This window comes from Aspergillus homomorphus (assembly GCF_003184865.1).
Source record: "Aspergillus homomorphus CBS 101889 unplaced genomic scaffold BO97scaffold_50, whole genome shotgun sequence".
NCBI lineage: Eukaryota > Fungi > Ascomycota > Eurotiomycetes > Eurotiales > Aspergillaceae > Aspergillus > Aspergillus homomorphus.
In genome coordinates this window covers 85,891-99,433 of record NW_020291936.1, presented here as the reverse complement: position 1 = coordinate 99,433, position 13,543 = coordinate 85,891, and the positions used below count along the sequence as shown (strand labels likewise).

The 13,543-nt window shown below is 50.3% G+C and overlaps 5 protein-coding genes across 5 annotated transcripts; 1 reads left to right on the top strand and 4 right to left on the bottom strand.

The window, feature by feature from the left end:
- Positions 1–420: 420 nt before the first annotated feature.
- BO97DRAFT_461544 (putative protein kinase) lies at positions 421–1,961 on the bottom strand (the record flags this gene model as incomplete). The annotated part of the gene is made up of 6 exons (XM_025699369.1): positions 1,633–1,961; positions 1,226–1,554; positions 1,018–1,033; positions 843–936; positions 597–770; positions 421–552 (listed from the first exon to the last, which is right to left on the bottom strand). Exons 1-6 carry the CDS (start codon positions 1,869–1,871, stop codon positions 421–423), a joined length of 984 nt encoding a protein of 327 aa, XP_025547483.1. The 5' UTR covers positions 1,872–1,961.
- A 2,466-nt stretch (positions 1,962–4,427) lies between these two features.
- On the bottom strand, positions 4,428–7,854 carry BO97DRAFT_408410 (uncharacterized protein). Its single transcript, XM_025695856.1, has 6 exons — positions 7,398–7,854; positions 7,306–7,313; positions 7,183–7,231; positions 6,310–7,127; positions 5,524–6,260; positions 4,428–5,466 (listed from the first exon to the last, which is right to left on the bottom strand). Exons 1-6 carry the CDS (start codon positions 7,494–7,496, stop codon positions 4,511–4,513), a joined length of 2,667 nt encoding a protein of 888 aa, XP_025547482.1. The 5' UTR covers positions 7,497–7,854; the 3' UTR covers positions 4,428–4,510.
- A 178-nt stretch (positions 7,855–8,032) lies between these two features.
- BO97DRAFT_480688 (MMtag domain-containing protein) lies at positions 8,033–9,360 on the top strand. Its single transcript, XM_025700768.1, has 3 exons — positions 8,033–8,112; positions 8,196–9,249; positions 9,305–9,360. Exons 1-2 carry the CDS (start codon positions 8,075–8,077, stop codon positions 8,890–8,892), a joined length of 735 nt encoding a protein of 244 aa, XP_025547481.1. The 5' UTR covers positions 8,033–8,074; the 3' UTR covers positions 8,893–9,249; positions 9,305–9,360.
- Positions 9,001–11,833, bottom strand: cwh41 (mannosyl-oligosaccharide glucosidase; the record flags this gene model as incomplete). The annotated part of the gene is made up of 7 exons (XM_025692093.1): positions 9,001–9,249; positions 9,305–10,214; positions 10,285–10,663; positions 10,719–10,764; positions 10,814–10,971; positions 11,035–11,514; positions 11,587–11,833. The coding sequence occupies 7 exons, from the start codon at positions 11,831–11,833 to the stop codon at positions 9,001–9,003; spliced, it is 2,469 nt and encodes an 822-aa protein (XP_025547480.1).
- A 128-nt stretch (positions 11,834–11,961) lies between these two features.
- BO97DRAFT_376805 (FAD-dependent oxidoreductase) lies at positions 11,962–13,475 on the bottom strand. Its single transcript, XM_025693037.1, has 2 exons — positions 13,369–13,475; positions 11,962–13,299 (listed from the first exon to the last, which is right to left on the bottom strand). The coding sequence occupies exons 1-2, from the start codon at positions 13,406–13,408 to the stop codon at positions 12,107–12,109; spliced, it is 1,233 nt and encodes a 410-aa protein (XP_025547479.1). The 5' UTR covers positions 13,409–13,475; the 3' UTR covers positions 11,962–12,106.
- Between the last annotated feature and the right edge of the window lie 68 nt (positions 13,476–13,543).

Genomic DNA, 13,543 nt, shown 5'->3' with positions numbered 1-13,543 from the left:
TCCGTTCAACAGCCCAACATTCCGTCTAGTGGCGTCTAAAACTACGAATACCAGAGACTGTAGGACATGACACCGGAAGTGCCCAGCTTGATAGTATACTCAAAGGCCACTGAAAGCCCGTGCAATCCCCCGTATCGCGACGTACCATGTTGAATACTAAAATGTGAGTCAGGCTTTATGTCCGCTTCCGGGCATCCTTCTCTCAACCAAATAGAATGACTTGGCTGTTGTTAACAAAGTCCCGGCTTCATACCAAAGCTTCGGAGTAAGATTCGCGGAGAGGCAAAGCCCCACCCGAGAAAGAGCTAGGTTAAGATATGACTTCCTGACTAGATTACGGGATCTAGTGATCGTGGATCCTTCCCTCGGAAATCCTCCTTCCTTGCGGTAGTTATCGCCTTTTCTTGTGCCTCTTCTTCCTCATTCCCCTAAGCCTTTCATCAGCCACTCATCGTATAAGAGTCCCAAAGCCGTCGGTCTGTGCTCAAGGTTCCACTGCAACGCCATCCGGAGCCAACGCAAAAACCCTTCTTTGTCTTCCCCTTTGATACTCTCAGCCAATCTCGAGAGAGTAATGTCCGGAATCGGGCGACTACCTTCCAGTTGCCCAGGTCATCCCAAAAAGCCGAACTGAGGGGCCTCTGTTCTCGGAAATCCGGCGGAGGAGGGCCTAGCAAGGCAACCAGTTCTGCCATATGAACCCGATCATCGAAGATACCATCTGAGTTTCGGCCACTGATAAGGGTGCGAGGACTGACGATATCCCAGGCCTAAAAATCATCGGTTCCTATAATCAGTTTCCTAGTCAAGCGAAACTCGGAGGAAGTAGTCTTTCCACTCACGGGCATGGCAATATTCCAAATATCGACCTTATAACCCCAGCTAGACCTTAACATCATATCAGGGGCCCTGTAAGCACTCGGCATGATATCGTCACTGTGGGGTATATCACCCGATCAAGCTTCCCCGAAATCAATGAGAACGGGCAGCCCGTCTGTTGGCCAAAAACTCAACGACTTGTAGATTGTTCGGTCTTGAAGAACTTTTCTAGGCGATGGGGTCTGCGATCTCGGCTTCTTCAAACCGGGAAAGGTACTTCGTGTCTGGTCCGGGCAGCAATAGATTCTGCAGTTGAAGATCTGTGACCTCGAATCAGAACCTCTGGTATTGCCTTTTTGGGTGCTGGTGCCCGTGGGGAGGAGGGTTGGGTTAATTGATCTATTACCGGTATGGATGATATGATATTCCGAGTGCAGGAAGTCCAAGGCGATAAGTAGCTGTCGGATACCTGCTTTCATGTCGTCGAGTGTCATTACCTGTCCAGGAGTCATCTTCAAGAGAACATTTGCACTCATTCCTAGAGACTCGTGAACAAGACAGACGTGCCGGCCATGGGGTCCCTGGATATCGAAATGGTCCAGCAGTTTGCGGACGAAGATTCTGCCTGGGTGCTTGGATTGTTTCACGTTCATTTGTTTGTAGATGCGTAGCTCTCGTTCGTGGTTCCGAGTTCGACCCGTCACGCGAACTTTCAGAACAACGTATGTTGATGCACTGGTTTATTTGATATAGCATGCTATTAGGTTAACTATCCTCTCGATCGAGTTGAGCGAGCCAATTGTTGTGACCTACGTCAAGTCTTTCGCAAGCCAGACTGTCGATGTAACTCCGTAACCGATTTTGGGCAGGGCTTGGTACCGATCATTCAAAAGCTCACCCTGGTTGACGGGGTAGTATTTCTCCGGCTGGTATGTTGGCAGTGTCTCCTCGTCCAGCGCAATGGACGGGTCGAGCAACTCGACCCCGGAGCTTTGAAAGACCTTTGGTGTGCATGTCCATCCAACTGACGACGCGACTGTTCGACGCCGCATGATAATGTAGGTGGCAGAAGCAGATCACAATTCGGAGTTGTGTAAGTTATATTTGGGAAGATGTAAGCCAGAGACAACGGAATCACAGCTGATTACGGTAGTTTGATTGATAATTGTGTTTGATTTCAGAAGATGATCATCTGGATAGCCTACTGCAGGGGTGAAAGGCCGGCGCTTACCCGCTTTCCGGCCATTCTTTACTATCGAATCCCACCTCCTGTTTAACTAATTTGCGTGCAGCGTAGTTGATAGCTCCTTTCGGCACTATTCTTCATACTTCTTGGCTAGATTCGCAGCTTATGACATAGATAAAATTACAGTATGGTATGTCATATCGTGTTGTACTAACATGTCTTCAAGTCGGAAGGAAGCAGTCGATTTCGAGAGGCAGTACGAACTTGGGATGTTGAAATAAGCTTTGACTCGGAAATTGAATTCGGGACCTGCCGGGGGACCCGAGCCGTGTAATTACCCTAACATTCGGCATGCCGCTTTTCGCCGTGATTTACAAAGAGAGATAGTAGATAAATAGAGGGGGATATTTGTATTGAAATAAGGTAAATGCTTATTAACACCTTCAAAATGAGTCATAAGTCTCCGCCATTGACCTGCTAGTATCACCGCTGCCATATAACTTGAATCTGAAGATTCAGGTACCTAGATATATAGTAGAAACACCAGGCTTTCTGCACGACAGTAGAAGACCACTACTAGTAACTGCTTGGGTTTTAGAATCTAAATATGAAAGACAGAAAGACGTTATTTGACTTTATGAAGTAAAAAAGGTAAATATTCTTATTCATCCGCAAACATAGTGATACAGCCATCTTCCTTGAGCGGTCCATCATTAAATGTTGGGCCATACTGCTCAATGCACCCTGCATTAGAAAGGAAGACTGGCACAACTGGAACGCACAGATTGGCAACGCGCGGGCAAAGTATGAAAACCCTAATTGCTTACACAGGTCTTGATGGCTCAACCGAAGGTCCAATCGATTACGATTCCTGCGACAAGGCCGTGCACGGAGGATGCGCCCGGGATGATTTTCTTCTGGTCAGGATCATAATTAACGGCGACTGACCTTCATTATAAAGCCATTGTGTCGCTGTCCCAGTCCTGAGATGAATGAAAGACCTCTATGGTGACTTCCTTGGGGGCGGCGCTTATCCCCTTTCGATAAATGAGCCCTCGACGTGCTTGATCTCGCTGTGAAAGTTGCCTTGAGGACCAGAACTATTTCCATGTATCCATCATGAACATCATCGAGTTCGTATCCTACATGTGGCCGCAGACGAATCTCGGCATGAAGCAATTCCCACACTTTCAGCCGCCAAGGTGTACGACTTGATCCTCGTTTCTCGCTATCTTCTATATTATAAGATTATATTCTCTATTGAAAGTTCTGTCTTACATTGCTATATTCTTTGAAAAGAGGTTAATTAACGGACAGAGCCACTCCCCACCTATGTGTATATGGGGAGTAATTGACACTCTTGATCGGCATATGATAATAACCGGAAGATCTTGTGAAACTGTATATACCAGAACGATTGCTTTTAAATTATCGTCTTTGCCCACTGATAACCCCGTTTTCGCCAAGCTGCTAAAATAAGCAGAGGAAATATACTTTGGCACGTGAGTCGGACGGCTCCAACCGCATAATTTCTCTTTGCGCACCGATGCGGCGTATCCATATTTCTTCTATTCACAGCCAAGAATTGGTCACCATGAGAACAAAGCACAAAGACCTCTCAAAGAACAAAGTAAATGGATCTTGGAGAGTAGAAGAGAGTGTGTTGCATGCCCCAGATACAGAACGTTGTCGCATGTTTACTGTAGGTCCCGCGACAGAAAAACACCGTTCGGTGGAATCGGGATTGACGACACAACAAACAGAACGGTGAGATGACTTAACATCAAGCCAGGTAAGGCCAAGTCTACGATCTGTTGCAAAAACTTCTTGCTAGAGTGTAGTTCACGCGCTGTTGGGTTATTCTGTGCTGGGTTCAAATCTTGATGGTTACCAAATCAAGCAGTACGCCCTCTCATCTGAGCCTACGGTATGGGTCTACCTACATGCAAGTACGCATACACCCATATAGTTTCCGGATAATGATGCGAGCTTGAAGTCGAAGCTCAACCCCAAGTCAACTCTATCTATTTATTCAATCGGATTGTTGTCGTCTAATGAGGGTTGTGAATAAGGCTGCATTGTCCAGATCTTGAGCCAAGTATATTAGCTCGTGTCTTCAGGACTTTCTCGGGTTTAAGCTTCTTGATGCGGAAATATGAGGTCCAGAGATACGGGATGTGACCGGCGATTAGAGCTGACGTCTATAGTACCGTCCATAAAGGCACCACCTCGTCATCCGCCAGCTTCAACACTGAAAGTAAGAGTGGATTATGGGTAATAGTGGTCTATACACTTGAGCTAAAGAAGAGTCGGAAGCGTTAATACTCCTAATTCTCCGGCAGTGCCCGCCCACTTGACATGTCGCTATCTATGACTATGCACTACATGCTAAGTCTACCTCTGTACTGGGCTTTAATTAGCTTCTCAGGTATACATCATTGGCTCGTATCTTCATGTCTCCAGTATGTAAGCAAGTTACGAAAATATATCGCAAAAAGACTGAAACTATACAAACAAAACATCATCCTCGTCATCTTCGCCCATTTCGCTGTTCTCTCCTGCGGTATCCCAGCTGTACCAGAACTCGTAGCTCATCACCGTATGGTCGGCGTACATGAGCATTAGCCGATATCGGCGAGAGGGATTCCATCCTCGCCAGCTTTCCTCGGGATGATAGGCGCGAGTGGCAAGGGCGTGACATTCTGGGAGAGTAAACGGTGTGGTAAATGACGCTTTAGATGATTCTCGATTTGCAATGGAGGTGGTTTGGATGGAGACTCGGGGTATAGTTGACGTAGAGCTTGGAGTACAATCTTCATACGCAGAATGGACATCGCGGGCGCGCAATGTAGAATGGCGTGCATCATGCTGGTCCGTGGCGGGACGATTCCTTGTTGATTGGGTATGGCGTGAAGGCCGGGCGGTGAAAGTGGAGTTGCATGTGGCTGACTGCGCAGCGCTTCCTCGTCTCTCAACCACCGAAGTGGGATCCGGCTGCTCATTAGGACTCATGTTGAGGTTCGAGTACTTATACCGAAACGTGAGGTCGTTGTTCCTCACGTCACGCGGGATATAGGGCACGTCGGGAGGTGTCTCAAATCCCTGCACCGGACCGACGGCCATGCCTAACAGGGGAATGAGGGGACGATCGCCATATTTTTCTTGATGCTCGAAGGGAACGATCCAATCGACGCGGAAGGATTGTCCTGTTATTTCGGACTCGGTGAGAGCGATTATAGCCGCACGGCCTTTTTGTGATGCTGCGACAACAATTCCGTGCTCTTGAATGTATTTGATCATGTTAAAGCGATCACAGGAGCGGATGGAGACGATGGGATGCGTGAAGGGTTGTCGCAGAGGTTCGCCGCAAACAACCTTGGCGTGGGTGGCAAATGGGTGGGGTATAAGACGAATGTCGGTCTGCGAGAAATGGAGGATTGGAAAGTTAGAGGTCATCGGGGCTAACGAAGTGTTAGCGATTTCATTCGGGTTAGGCATTAGAAAAAAATCCAACGTACGGTCAGAAACTTGGTATCTACCTCCCATTAGAGACGCTTCGTCTGCTTCGGTATCATCCAAAGCAGTGTAGTATCGCTCGCCTTGCCAGTCATCTTCGGATTCGGAATAGTCATCCATATCATCGTCGCTATATTCGGCGCCAGGAGCGTCGCCGCCGAGGGCTTCGAGAAGCGCGAATTGGAGGAATTCCGGCGTTGTTAAGGGGGCCTGACCGGATGGAAGAGGCGCGCCATCAATCTCTTGACCTTGGTTGTCGAGAGGCCCAGCACTCATCTCGGTGTCAGACATGCTGTTTTGGCTGGCATTGTCCTCGAAGACAGAGCCGTCCACGGCTTGGTGGCTGGACGCATCAGCCGAGTCTAAGGGGCGGATGGCTGTAGACGTAACATCAAAACGTCCGAGCTCTGCATTCGACTCACGGCTCTGATTCCTCCTGGGAGTCCCTCGTGAGCCAACATTTATGCAGTTGTTAAAGACATCGCCTGGTTTGCTAATGCGACAATCTGGCCCAAAGATATCAGGAAGAAGGGGTGATTCCGGTTCAACCTTGGGCGCAGGCGGGAAATAATTGTATATTTGAGAAGCCTTCGGGATTTTACTATTGAGTCGGGTCAAATCGTAGACCGGTTGACCGTTCTTGACGCGCCGTTGAGGGGGACCGCCGCACGCTTCTTCTGGAGACTTGAGCAGATGAAAGCTCCGAGGGTCCAAAGCTAGTACCGCCCAGCCACGCTCTCTGTTTCAGAAATCAGTCACAGCCCTAATCCAGCATGTAGATCACTTACTCTGGGCGCAGAGATTCAGGAAAGGACTTGAACGAGACGTCATTGAAGTGGTACACATTGAAAGGGCCGAGACTTTCCCAAATTTTCCATACAAGAAGCTTGTTGTCGATATCCGTACTGACCATCCACATCCCATTGGGATCGAGGTCACAATTCAGGAAAGCAACTGAAGGTATATTGGCGAAATGGCCCGTGTATGTCAACTTGATGTTCCGAGTACGATGTTTGTATGGCATTAAATGCCGTAGCTGGGCCAATTGCTCTCCGCTTTTGATATGCAACCAAGTTTGACCGTAGTCCGAAAGGTCATCCTCTTCCTCCAGGTCGCAATCAGACTCGCTGCTTTTGTCTGAGGTAGAATCAACCAGAGCAAATGCGAAGACAGTGACCAGACCCGTATTCGCCGTGACTGCGATGAGACGGGCGAATTTATGGATTGCCAAGCCCCAGGCACTGGCTTCGACGTATTCGGCGAAAAAGGGTTCTACCTGAGCGCCATCGAGGGGTCGACTTTCCGTACTCTCCGCTGCTCGCTTCAGCGCAGAATATACAGCCTCGACCCGGTAACCACAGACATTTCCGGAGTCAGTGACGAGGAGCAACACCTCTTCACGGCCCAGGTCATCGACTAGAATGTTATTGATTGCATGAGGCGTCGACGGTGAGATGTAGCCCTCAGCATTGGGATCTCGCATAACCGGAGTGATGATCATCTCGGGCTTGCTGCCTAACGTCTGGTAAGACCCCGCCGGTTGCCAGACATAGATTTGATGGTTGTAGGCGACAAAGAGCAAATTTCGGCGCTGAGATAGTGCGATCTTATGCAGATTTATTAGTGAGACAACACACCATAAAACAGCTTTAATGGTTTACCAGGTTATTTCTCCATGTCGCAGTTTGAGGAGGGAAGTTCTCGTCTGCGCTACAGGATGGTTCAGTGAGGCCCAGTCGCGGATATTATTCCATCAGTCCGTAATATGGTGGTCAGATACATACGAAGAATACTGGGAAACGGGTCAGCAATTAGGTTGACAAGGACACGACGAGGAGGATAGGTTTTAGGTATGAGACTAATGATAACCACTTACTCTATTGGTCCCTTTCTCGACATTCAAGGGTCTAAGTTGCAGGCCTTCTCGCGAACGGGTCTTCAGCGGTTTATTGCCGACATCGCTACTGAACGCCATTCTGGTGAGGAAACACACAGATTGTGGTGACACCTGAGACCGCTGGAAACAGACACTAAGTAAGCGTCAAAGCGAGTCCCGCGACGATCCACCATTCGCGTGGCAGGTAGAGAGAGGCCAAGGAGATCCGGGCAAGAGGGTGACAAGTGCGGACAGAGACTGTCAGTCATAGAAAAAGAAGCCGAGGGGTATTTGGATCGAGACTCCAGTGACATCACACGGAGGATAGATGCTTCAGCTCATGCGACTCCGTGTGATGAGGCTTCAGCATACTGTGACCTGGGGTGGATACAGAGAGTCGAGAATGAATCTCTTTCTGAAAATCTGAAATTACTAAAAAGTACATGTATCGGTTTGCTCACCGGAAGTGGTTTTGCATTTCTAATGTTACCAGTCCATTATGAAGTCAGCCAACCCAACCCCATGATTCGCCGCCTCAGGCGGCGACTATGCACGGGCCAGATTGCGGTCTGCTGCAGCTTTCCTCGCCCACATCTTGTCGATCACCTTACAAGTTACTCCGTACAACCTTTCACCCTTGGTGTCGGCATTTTTCTTGCCGCCAAACTTACGCCAGAATGGATTTGGTCGCAGGTATTCGCAAGGAAGGTAGCCGGTGAGCTTCCCTTCTCAGACCTCCTTGTACCATTTCTAGAAACATGACAGCAAGGTCTCAATACTGATAACTCTTCTCTTCAGCGGTGGCCGCGGCGATTTCAAATGGTCCGATGTCAAAGACTCCTCACACCGCGAAAACTACCTGGGCCACTCTCTCATGGCTCCCGTCGGTCGCTGGCAGCAAGGCAAAGATTTGACATGGTATGCTAAAGGCGAAGCTGATGATGAGGACCAAGCAAGGAAAGATCGTGAGGAGAAACAACGCGTCAAAGAAGCCGAGGAAGAAGCAATGGCGCGAGCTTTGGGACTACCTATCCCCGCTAAGGCCTCGGACAACGCCAACCTGACCCCACTCGGTGGCCCGCAAGGAGCTGAGGATCAGAAAGGTGAAGAGGCTGCCAAAGGAATCGGTTCCGGGCCCTCTCGGAGTGATGCTGACCCGCGCTCCAGTCGGAGACGGAGAGGCGGACACAGCCGGAGTCCTGACAGAGACAGAGACCGGAGGCGAGACTGGGCGACTGATAGGGATAGGGACAGGGACAGGGACAGGGATAGAGAACGGGAGCGTAGGCATCGCAGACACCGTGACGATGGCGACCGTCATCATCGGAGTCACCGACACAGATCGCGGTCTAGGTCCCGAGATCGGGATCACAGAAGAAGACTATCCCGCTCGCGAAGTAAAGAAAGAGCAGGTGATGATTACAGAAGACGCCGAGACGATCGTCATCGGGAAGAACCGTCGGACAAGGGTTTCTCTAACCGTCGCCGCTATTAAACCTGCAATCTACTTGCATGCATGGAGTCAGGAGTTCGGGAAGAAAGCAACATTGTACAGTTCTATCGAAATCTTGCTATCTTTTGTTTAACCTTCGTCGGCCTATGTTTACAATTCATCATGGCCCTGCGCCTCGAGGGCGGGGAGATCAGGCATGGACATGATCTTCACAACCATACTTGTCCAGCCAGTGAAATGCTGTGTTCGCTGTCCTTGGCCGGTTTCGGGATTGTACTGCTCCCAAGCAAAACCGGTCTCCTTCCATTGTCTAAAGACATTCTCGACCAAGTTCTTCCGCAGGTTGGAATACAGCTCCCGGGCCTGCTCCCTGTGAGGACCGGGTTTGATTGCAATATCCTGCGCAGGGACAGTCAGTACCGTATGTTAGTCCAGTCTGGTGCTCATGACTTACGTAGAGATTCTTGACCACCAGATAGTTAATGTTGACCCAGATGGGACTTCTCCAATAATTCTCAGCAGTACCATAGAATTCGTCTTTCTTGCTCAGACTGCGGATACCATAGTCACTCCAGAGCTCTTCTGGATTTCCAATCAGATCCAAAACCGCCTTCAGGCGAGGGCTGTCAGTGCCCAGCATGCCGGTCAGGAAGGGGAAAATAGAGATGTAACCCTTGTGGCACACGCGAACACTCTCCTCGTATTCGTCAATAGTGGCATCGCAGTAGGTTTGCGCATCGTCGTCCCAATGCAAGTCGTCAATGTTCCGCTCAATAGCGATCTCGTAGTTTTTGAACTGTTCGGCGTCCTCTGTGTTTCCAAGCGCCTCGGCGATACGACGAATGGCCCGGGTCATCATACCCATCCAACTGATCAAGTCGACGTGTAGCTCACCGGGGTGGGGAGGCTGAGGCCGAGGGTAGTCATCCAAGCCCGATGTCAGAATATGCTGAACAGAGCGTCCTCGCCAGCGGTATGCTTCCTTGGTCGAGAAAGCTTCCCGGTCATAGGATTTGATGTCTCCAAATTGAGTCTTTCGGTACCAGAAATAGTGCTTCTTGAGCAGTGGGTAGATTGAGCGCATATAAGCGTCGCCCAGCTCAGGTGTTTCTACGAAAGCCGAGTTGAGACCCTCGATAACTTCATGGTCAGATGGCTGGTGAGCTGAGGCGTTCTTCTTAGCATCAAGCTTATCGATGAAAGCCTCTAGAATGATGAAAAGAGTAGGAGGGTTGGCATAATGAGGGTATTGGATCGTGAACTCGGGTGGAACTTTGCTGCGAGCTTCCGAGCCAAGAATCTGCTCCCGAGCAATCCATCCATCCTCGTCCATGAGATTGAACCAGCTCTTAACGATTTCGAGCCTGAATGATATTAGCATCATTGTCTCAGAGATGGAAGCCGAGAGGAACGTTTGGGGCCATAAAGACGTACGCTAGATCCATGTCCCAATCAACAACAGGGATCAGGTGGAAACCTTCATCCCAAAGAAAGCCTCGAGGAAAGAAGGGACGGGAAGGAACGCTAGTAAAGAGGGTCTTTGGTCCTTCGAGAACAGGTCGAGCCCGGCTTCTGGCTTCTGCGGTCTCTTCCCAGAAACCTTCATTCTCCTCGTCATACTCAGGCGCTTCAGAGCGATCAACAATGTCGGTACCATGGAAGTAACCAATTCCGCCGACAAGGTTAGACAACATTGACTTGGAGAACTGCAAATACTCAGCATTGTCAAAAGGTGCCTGCGGAGGATGAATCTTCTCGAATCTATCAGAGAAAGCGAGAGATGCCGTGTTGATTTGCTCGGTTAGAATGTCCGCTAGTTTGCGTGGTTAGTTGATGGCCAAAGTCAATATGAGGTTGGGTCACCTCACATGTCAGCGGGAGCGGTGAAGATCCAGACGAGAAGAGAATATCGAACTGGCTGAGGTTAGGCACTGACCCAAAGATGTGTAGATCTGGATGTTACCTCAAAAGCCCCCTTGAAAACCTTCTGCACGAGATGGATATTGCCATCACCAGGCTCGTTCTTGATCGTGAAGATCTGAGAGGCAGGAGGGGGGTTCTCCTGCCCGTGCTTCTCGATGGCAGCGTCCACTTCTTCCTTCATTTTGGAAAACAGGATCACTACAGCTGTATTAGCACGTCGTTCCAGCCCGGCACAAGAGTTCCCATCAAGAGTGTTTCTACCTTTCGTCTGCCATAGCTGTTCCGGCTGCAAAGCCAAGCTGGAAACCAACGTGCGGTCGAGGGGTTTCTCGTCGTAGGACGGATGGTCGTTCTCCGGGTGGTCATTGCTCTCAGGGCCAGCAGTGATACCAATTGAGAAAGCGCCAAGTTCCGATGTATAACCCGTAATTTTCACGTCACCTTCGAAGCCGCGGGGATCCTCAGATTCAGTTGTCACGCCCAGGTTTCCAAGTCCCTCCAGCCCGGTGTAGAAGACGACGGTGGTTGACTGGTCGGGAGAACCGTTCTCGCGGGGTACACCCTTCACACGAGCAGCCCAGCTGCCTCCATGCTGACCACCTGGAACCTTGATGAAGTCGATTGTCATGTCGAGAGCATTGCCTTCGTCGTGAATCGTCTGGCGGCCACCCTTGCGAATGTCGTACTCGTCCCATCCGTATCCAGCCATTCCCTCATTCTGTTCACATGTGTGCCTGAAGTCTTTAGACATGTCAGTATTAATCTATCCCAATCGTCCTTTACGACTGATTAAGGTACGATTCCGCGACTTACTCTGCTGCGCTGTGGCGTAGTTGTCCACATTAGCCCACATCAACCCGGCGAACAAGCTGTTTGGGATTCGAGGACGAACCCCAAAGTACAGATTGGGCTTGTATGGACCCCATAGTAGAGACTGGTTGTTGGCCCTTGCGACCTCGTTGGTCAAGACTGATACATCATCTAGCGGGGCTTGATCGGAGAGGACCGTAGCCGCGTTAAATAACGGCGCTAGGAGTAATGGGATCTTAGAGAGATGCATTTTCTAGCGGAAGCATCAAAGTGAGTAAAGGGTCCTCACTGATCGGAATTGATCATGGGAAGAGGCATGAATCAATGAAGCTTGCCCCGTTGGAGTTGTACGAAGGAATTAACATCTGTCATTTAATCCACAGGAGCTTCGGCCGCTCTTCCGCTCCGCAACTTACGTGGCCCAAGCTCCGCAGTGCCGCGGCCACTGAGCCAAGGTACCTGCGCTAGTAGCCACAAGCAATGGATATTTACTCTATGCGGTTTCTATGTATATACACTCCCTTCAAAAATAGTCCCTCGGGTCGAGCGCTTTAATGCGTGCGCTCTTGGCCTCCCCATCGAAGACAAATTCGCTGATGAGTTTGCCAGTGCCAGGCGCATTTTGGATACCCCAGCAAGTGTGGCCAGCGGCCAAGTATAATCCTTTCGTCCCCGTGTGGCCGATCATTGGGCCTCCACGTGCAGCGGCTACATTCGGCAAGTAACAAGCCTGTCGTGCACAAATCTCTCCATTGCGAAGGTGGTCAGATATACTGCCAACCTGGTTGATGATCTCCTGGCATCGCACGTCATCCACCTCAACTTCGGCAGACGTCGGAGGCAGGGGGACAGTTTGATCACCTTCGCCACATGCATAGACAGTATCGTCGGGCCGAGCGTAGATTTCTGGACTCGCCACATCCGGTCGAGAGCGCTTCGTTGGATCGAAGTTCGCCGGTAACGCTATGTTGGTGAACAGCGTGTAGGCGCTGACCGGCTGTGGAGGACGAATTACAACACTATGGGCGCGAGTCGCTGAGATAGGTGCTTCTGGCAAGACGGTCCTTGTCCAAGGACCGGCAGCAACAACGACATCAGTCGCAGAAATCGTTTGCGACTCACCGCTCTTCTTATCGGTATAGGTCACCGACTGAACGGCGTCCTCCGAGTAGTTGATACCTGTAACAGATCCCAGCGTGATTTTCGCACCACTCTCTTCGGCTAGTTTGGCGATCGAAGTAGTAAAAAGGTATGGATGGACTTGGGCTGTCTCTCCAGGATCACTCATACTCTCATAGCCTCTCACGAGCTCGGGTTCGATCCAATCCAGGTCTTGCGGGACTCTGGCAGACTTCAGCTTCTCCAAGGCAGCAGCGCTTCGCTTCTGCAGCGACACAGACTCTGGCCCATTGCCCCCACTAGTCTCTTTCTTGTCAGGAAGCCGTCGGCCATCGATAATAAGCTGTCCACAATTAACCTCTCGGTAACCCCATCGGTCTTTGCCATTGTGCTCTTTGGCTAGTTCTGCGTGCAACTTGTAGCTCAGCGGCACGATGCTGCTTGGATATGCCCATAGGGCCAGAAGACCGCCGGCTTTGCCCGACGCCCCTCCTGCAATCTCAGTTGCTTCAATGAGTATCACGGAGTGACGCGATGGGTCAAAGGACGGATGTCGCGTCAGGTAGTACGCCGAACAGCATCCGATAATACCACCACCTGGAGACAACCGGTTAGCGAGGGCAATTTCTGTCGTGCGAGGTAGATCTACTGAAGCCATAGACTTACCCACAATGACGATCTCACGGCGCTCGCTGCTGGTGGACATCTTGCAATACGGTGCAAGTCGAGAGCCTATAGTTATAAGCGAAGCCACGATGAGAAATGTTCCGTAGAATGGTGACTGTGGTTCAGGGGAGAGGGGTAGAGGGGCCTTTAAAATGCACCTACGTCACTCTGGTCA

What these genes read in the sequence shown, in the direction of transcription:
- BO97DRAFT_408410 (XM_025695856.1), bottom strand. Translation starts at nt 7,496, where the DNA reads ATGGCGTTCAGTAGCGATGTCGGCAATAAACCGCTGAAGACCCGTTCG. An exon ending in CCTGAATCTCTGCGCCCAGA is followed by an intron (nt 6,261 to 6,309) that starts GTAAGTGATCTA and finishes TTTCTGAAACAG; the next exon opens with AGAGCGTGGCTGGGCGGTAC. An exon ending in TAGATACCAAGTTTCTGACC is followed by an intron (nt 5,467 to 5,523) that starts GTACGTTGGATT and finishes ACACTTCGTTAG; the next exon opens with CCCCGATGACCTCTAACTTT.
- BO97DRAFT_480688 (XM_025700768.1), top strand. Translation starts at nt 8,075, where the DNA reads ATGGATTTGGTCGCAGGTATTCGCAAGGAAGGTAGCCG. An exon ending in ATTCGCAAGGAAGGTAGCCG is followed by an intron (nt 8,113 to 8,195) that starts GTGAGCTTCCCT and finishes TCTTCTCTTCAG; the next exon opens with CGGTGGCCGCGGCGATTTCA.
- BO97DRAFT_376805 (XM_025693037.1), bottom strand. Translation starts at nt 13,408, where the DNA reads ATGTCCACCAGCAGCGAGCGCCGTGAGATCGTCATTGTGG. An exon ending in CCGTGAGATCGTCATTGTGG is followed by an intron (nt 13,300 to 13,368) that starts GTAAGTCTATGG and finishes GGTTGTCTCCAG; the next exon opens with GTGGTGGTATTATCGGATGC.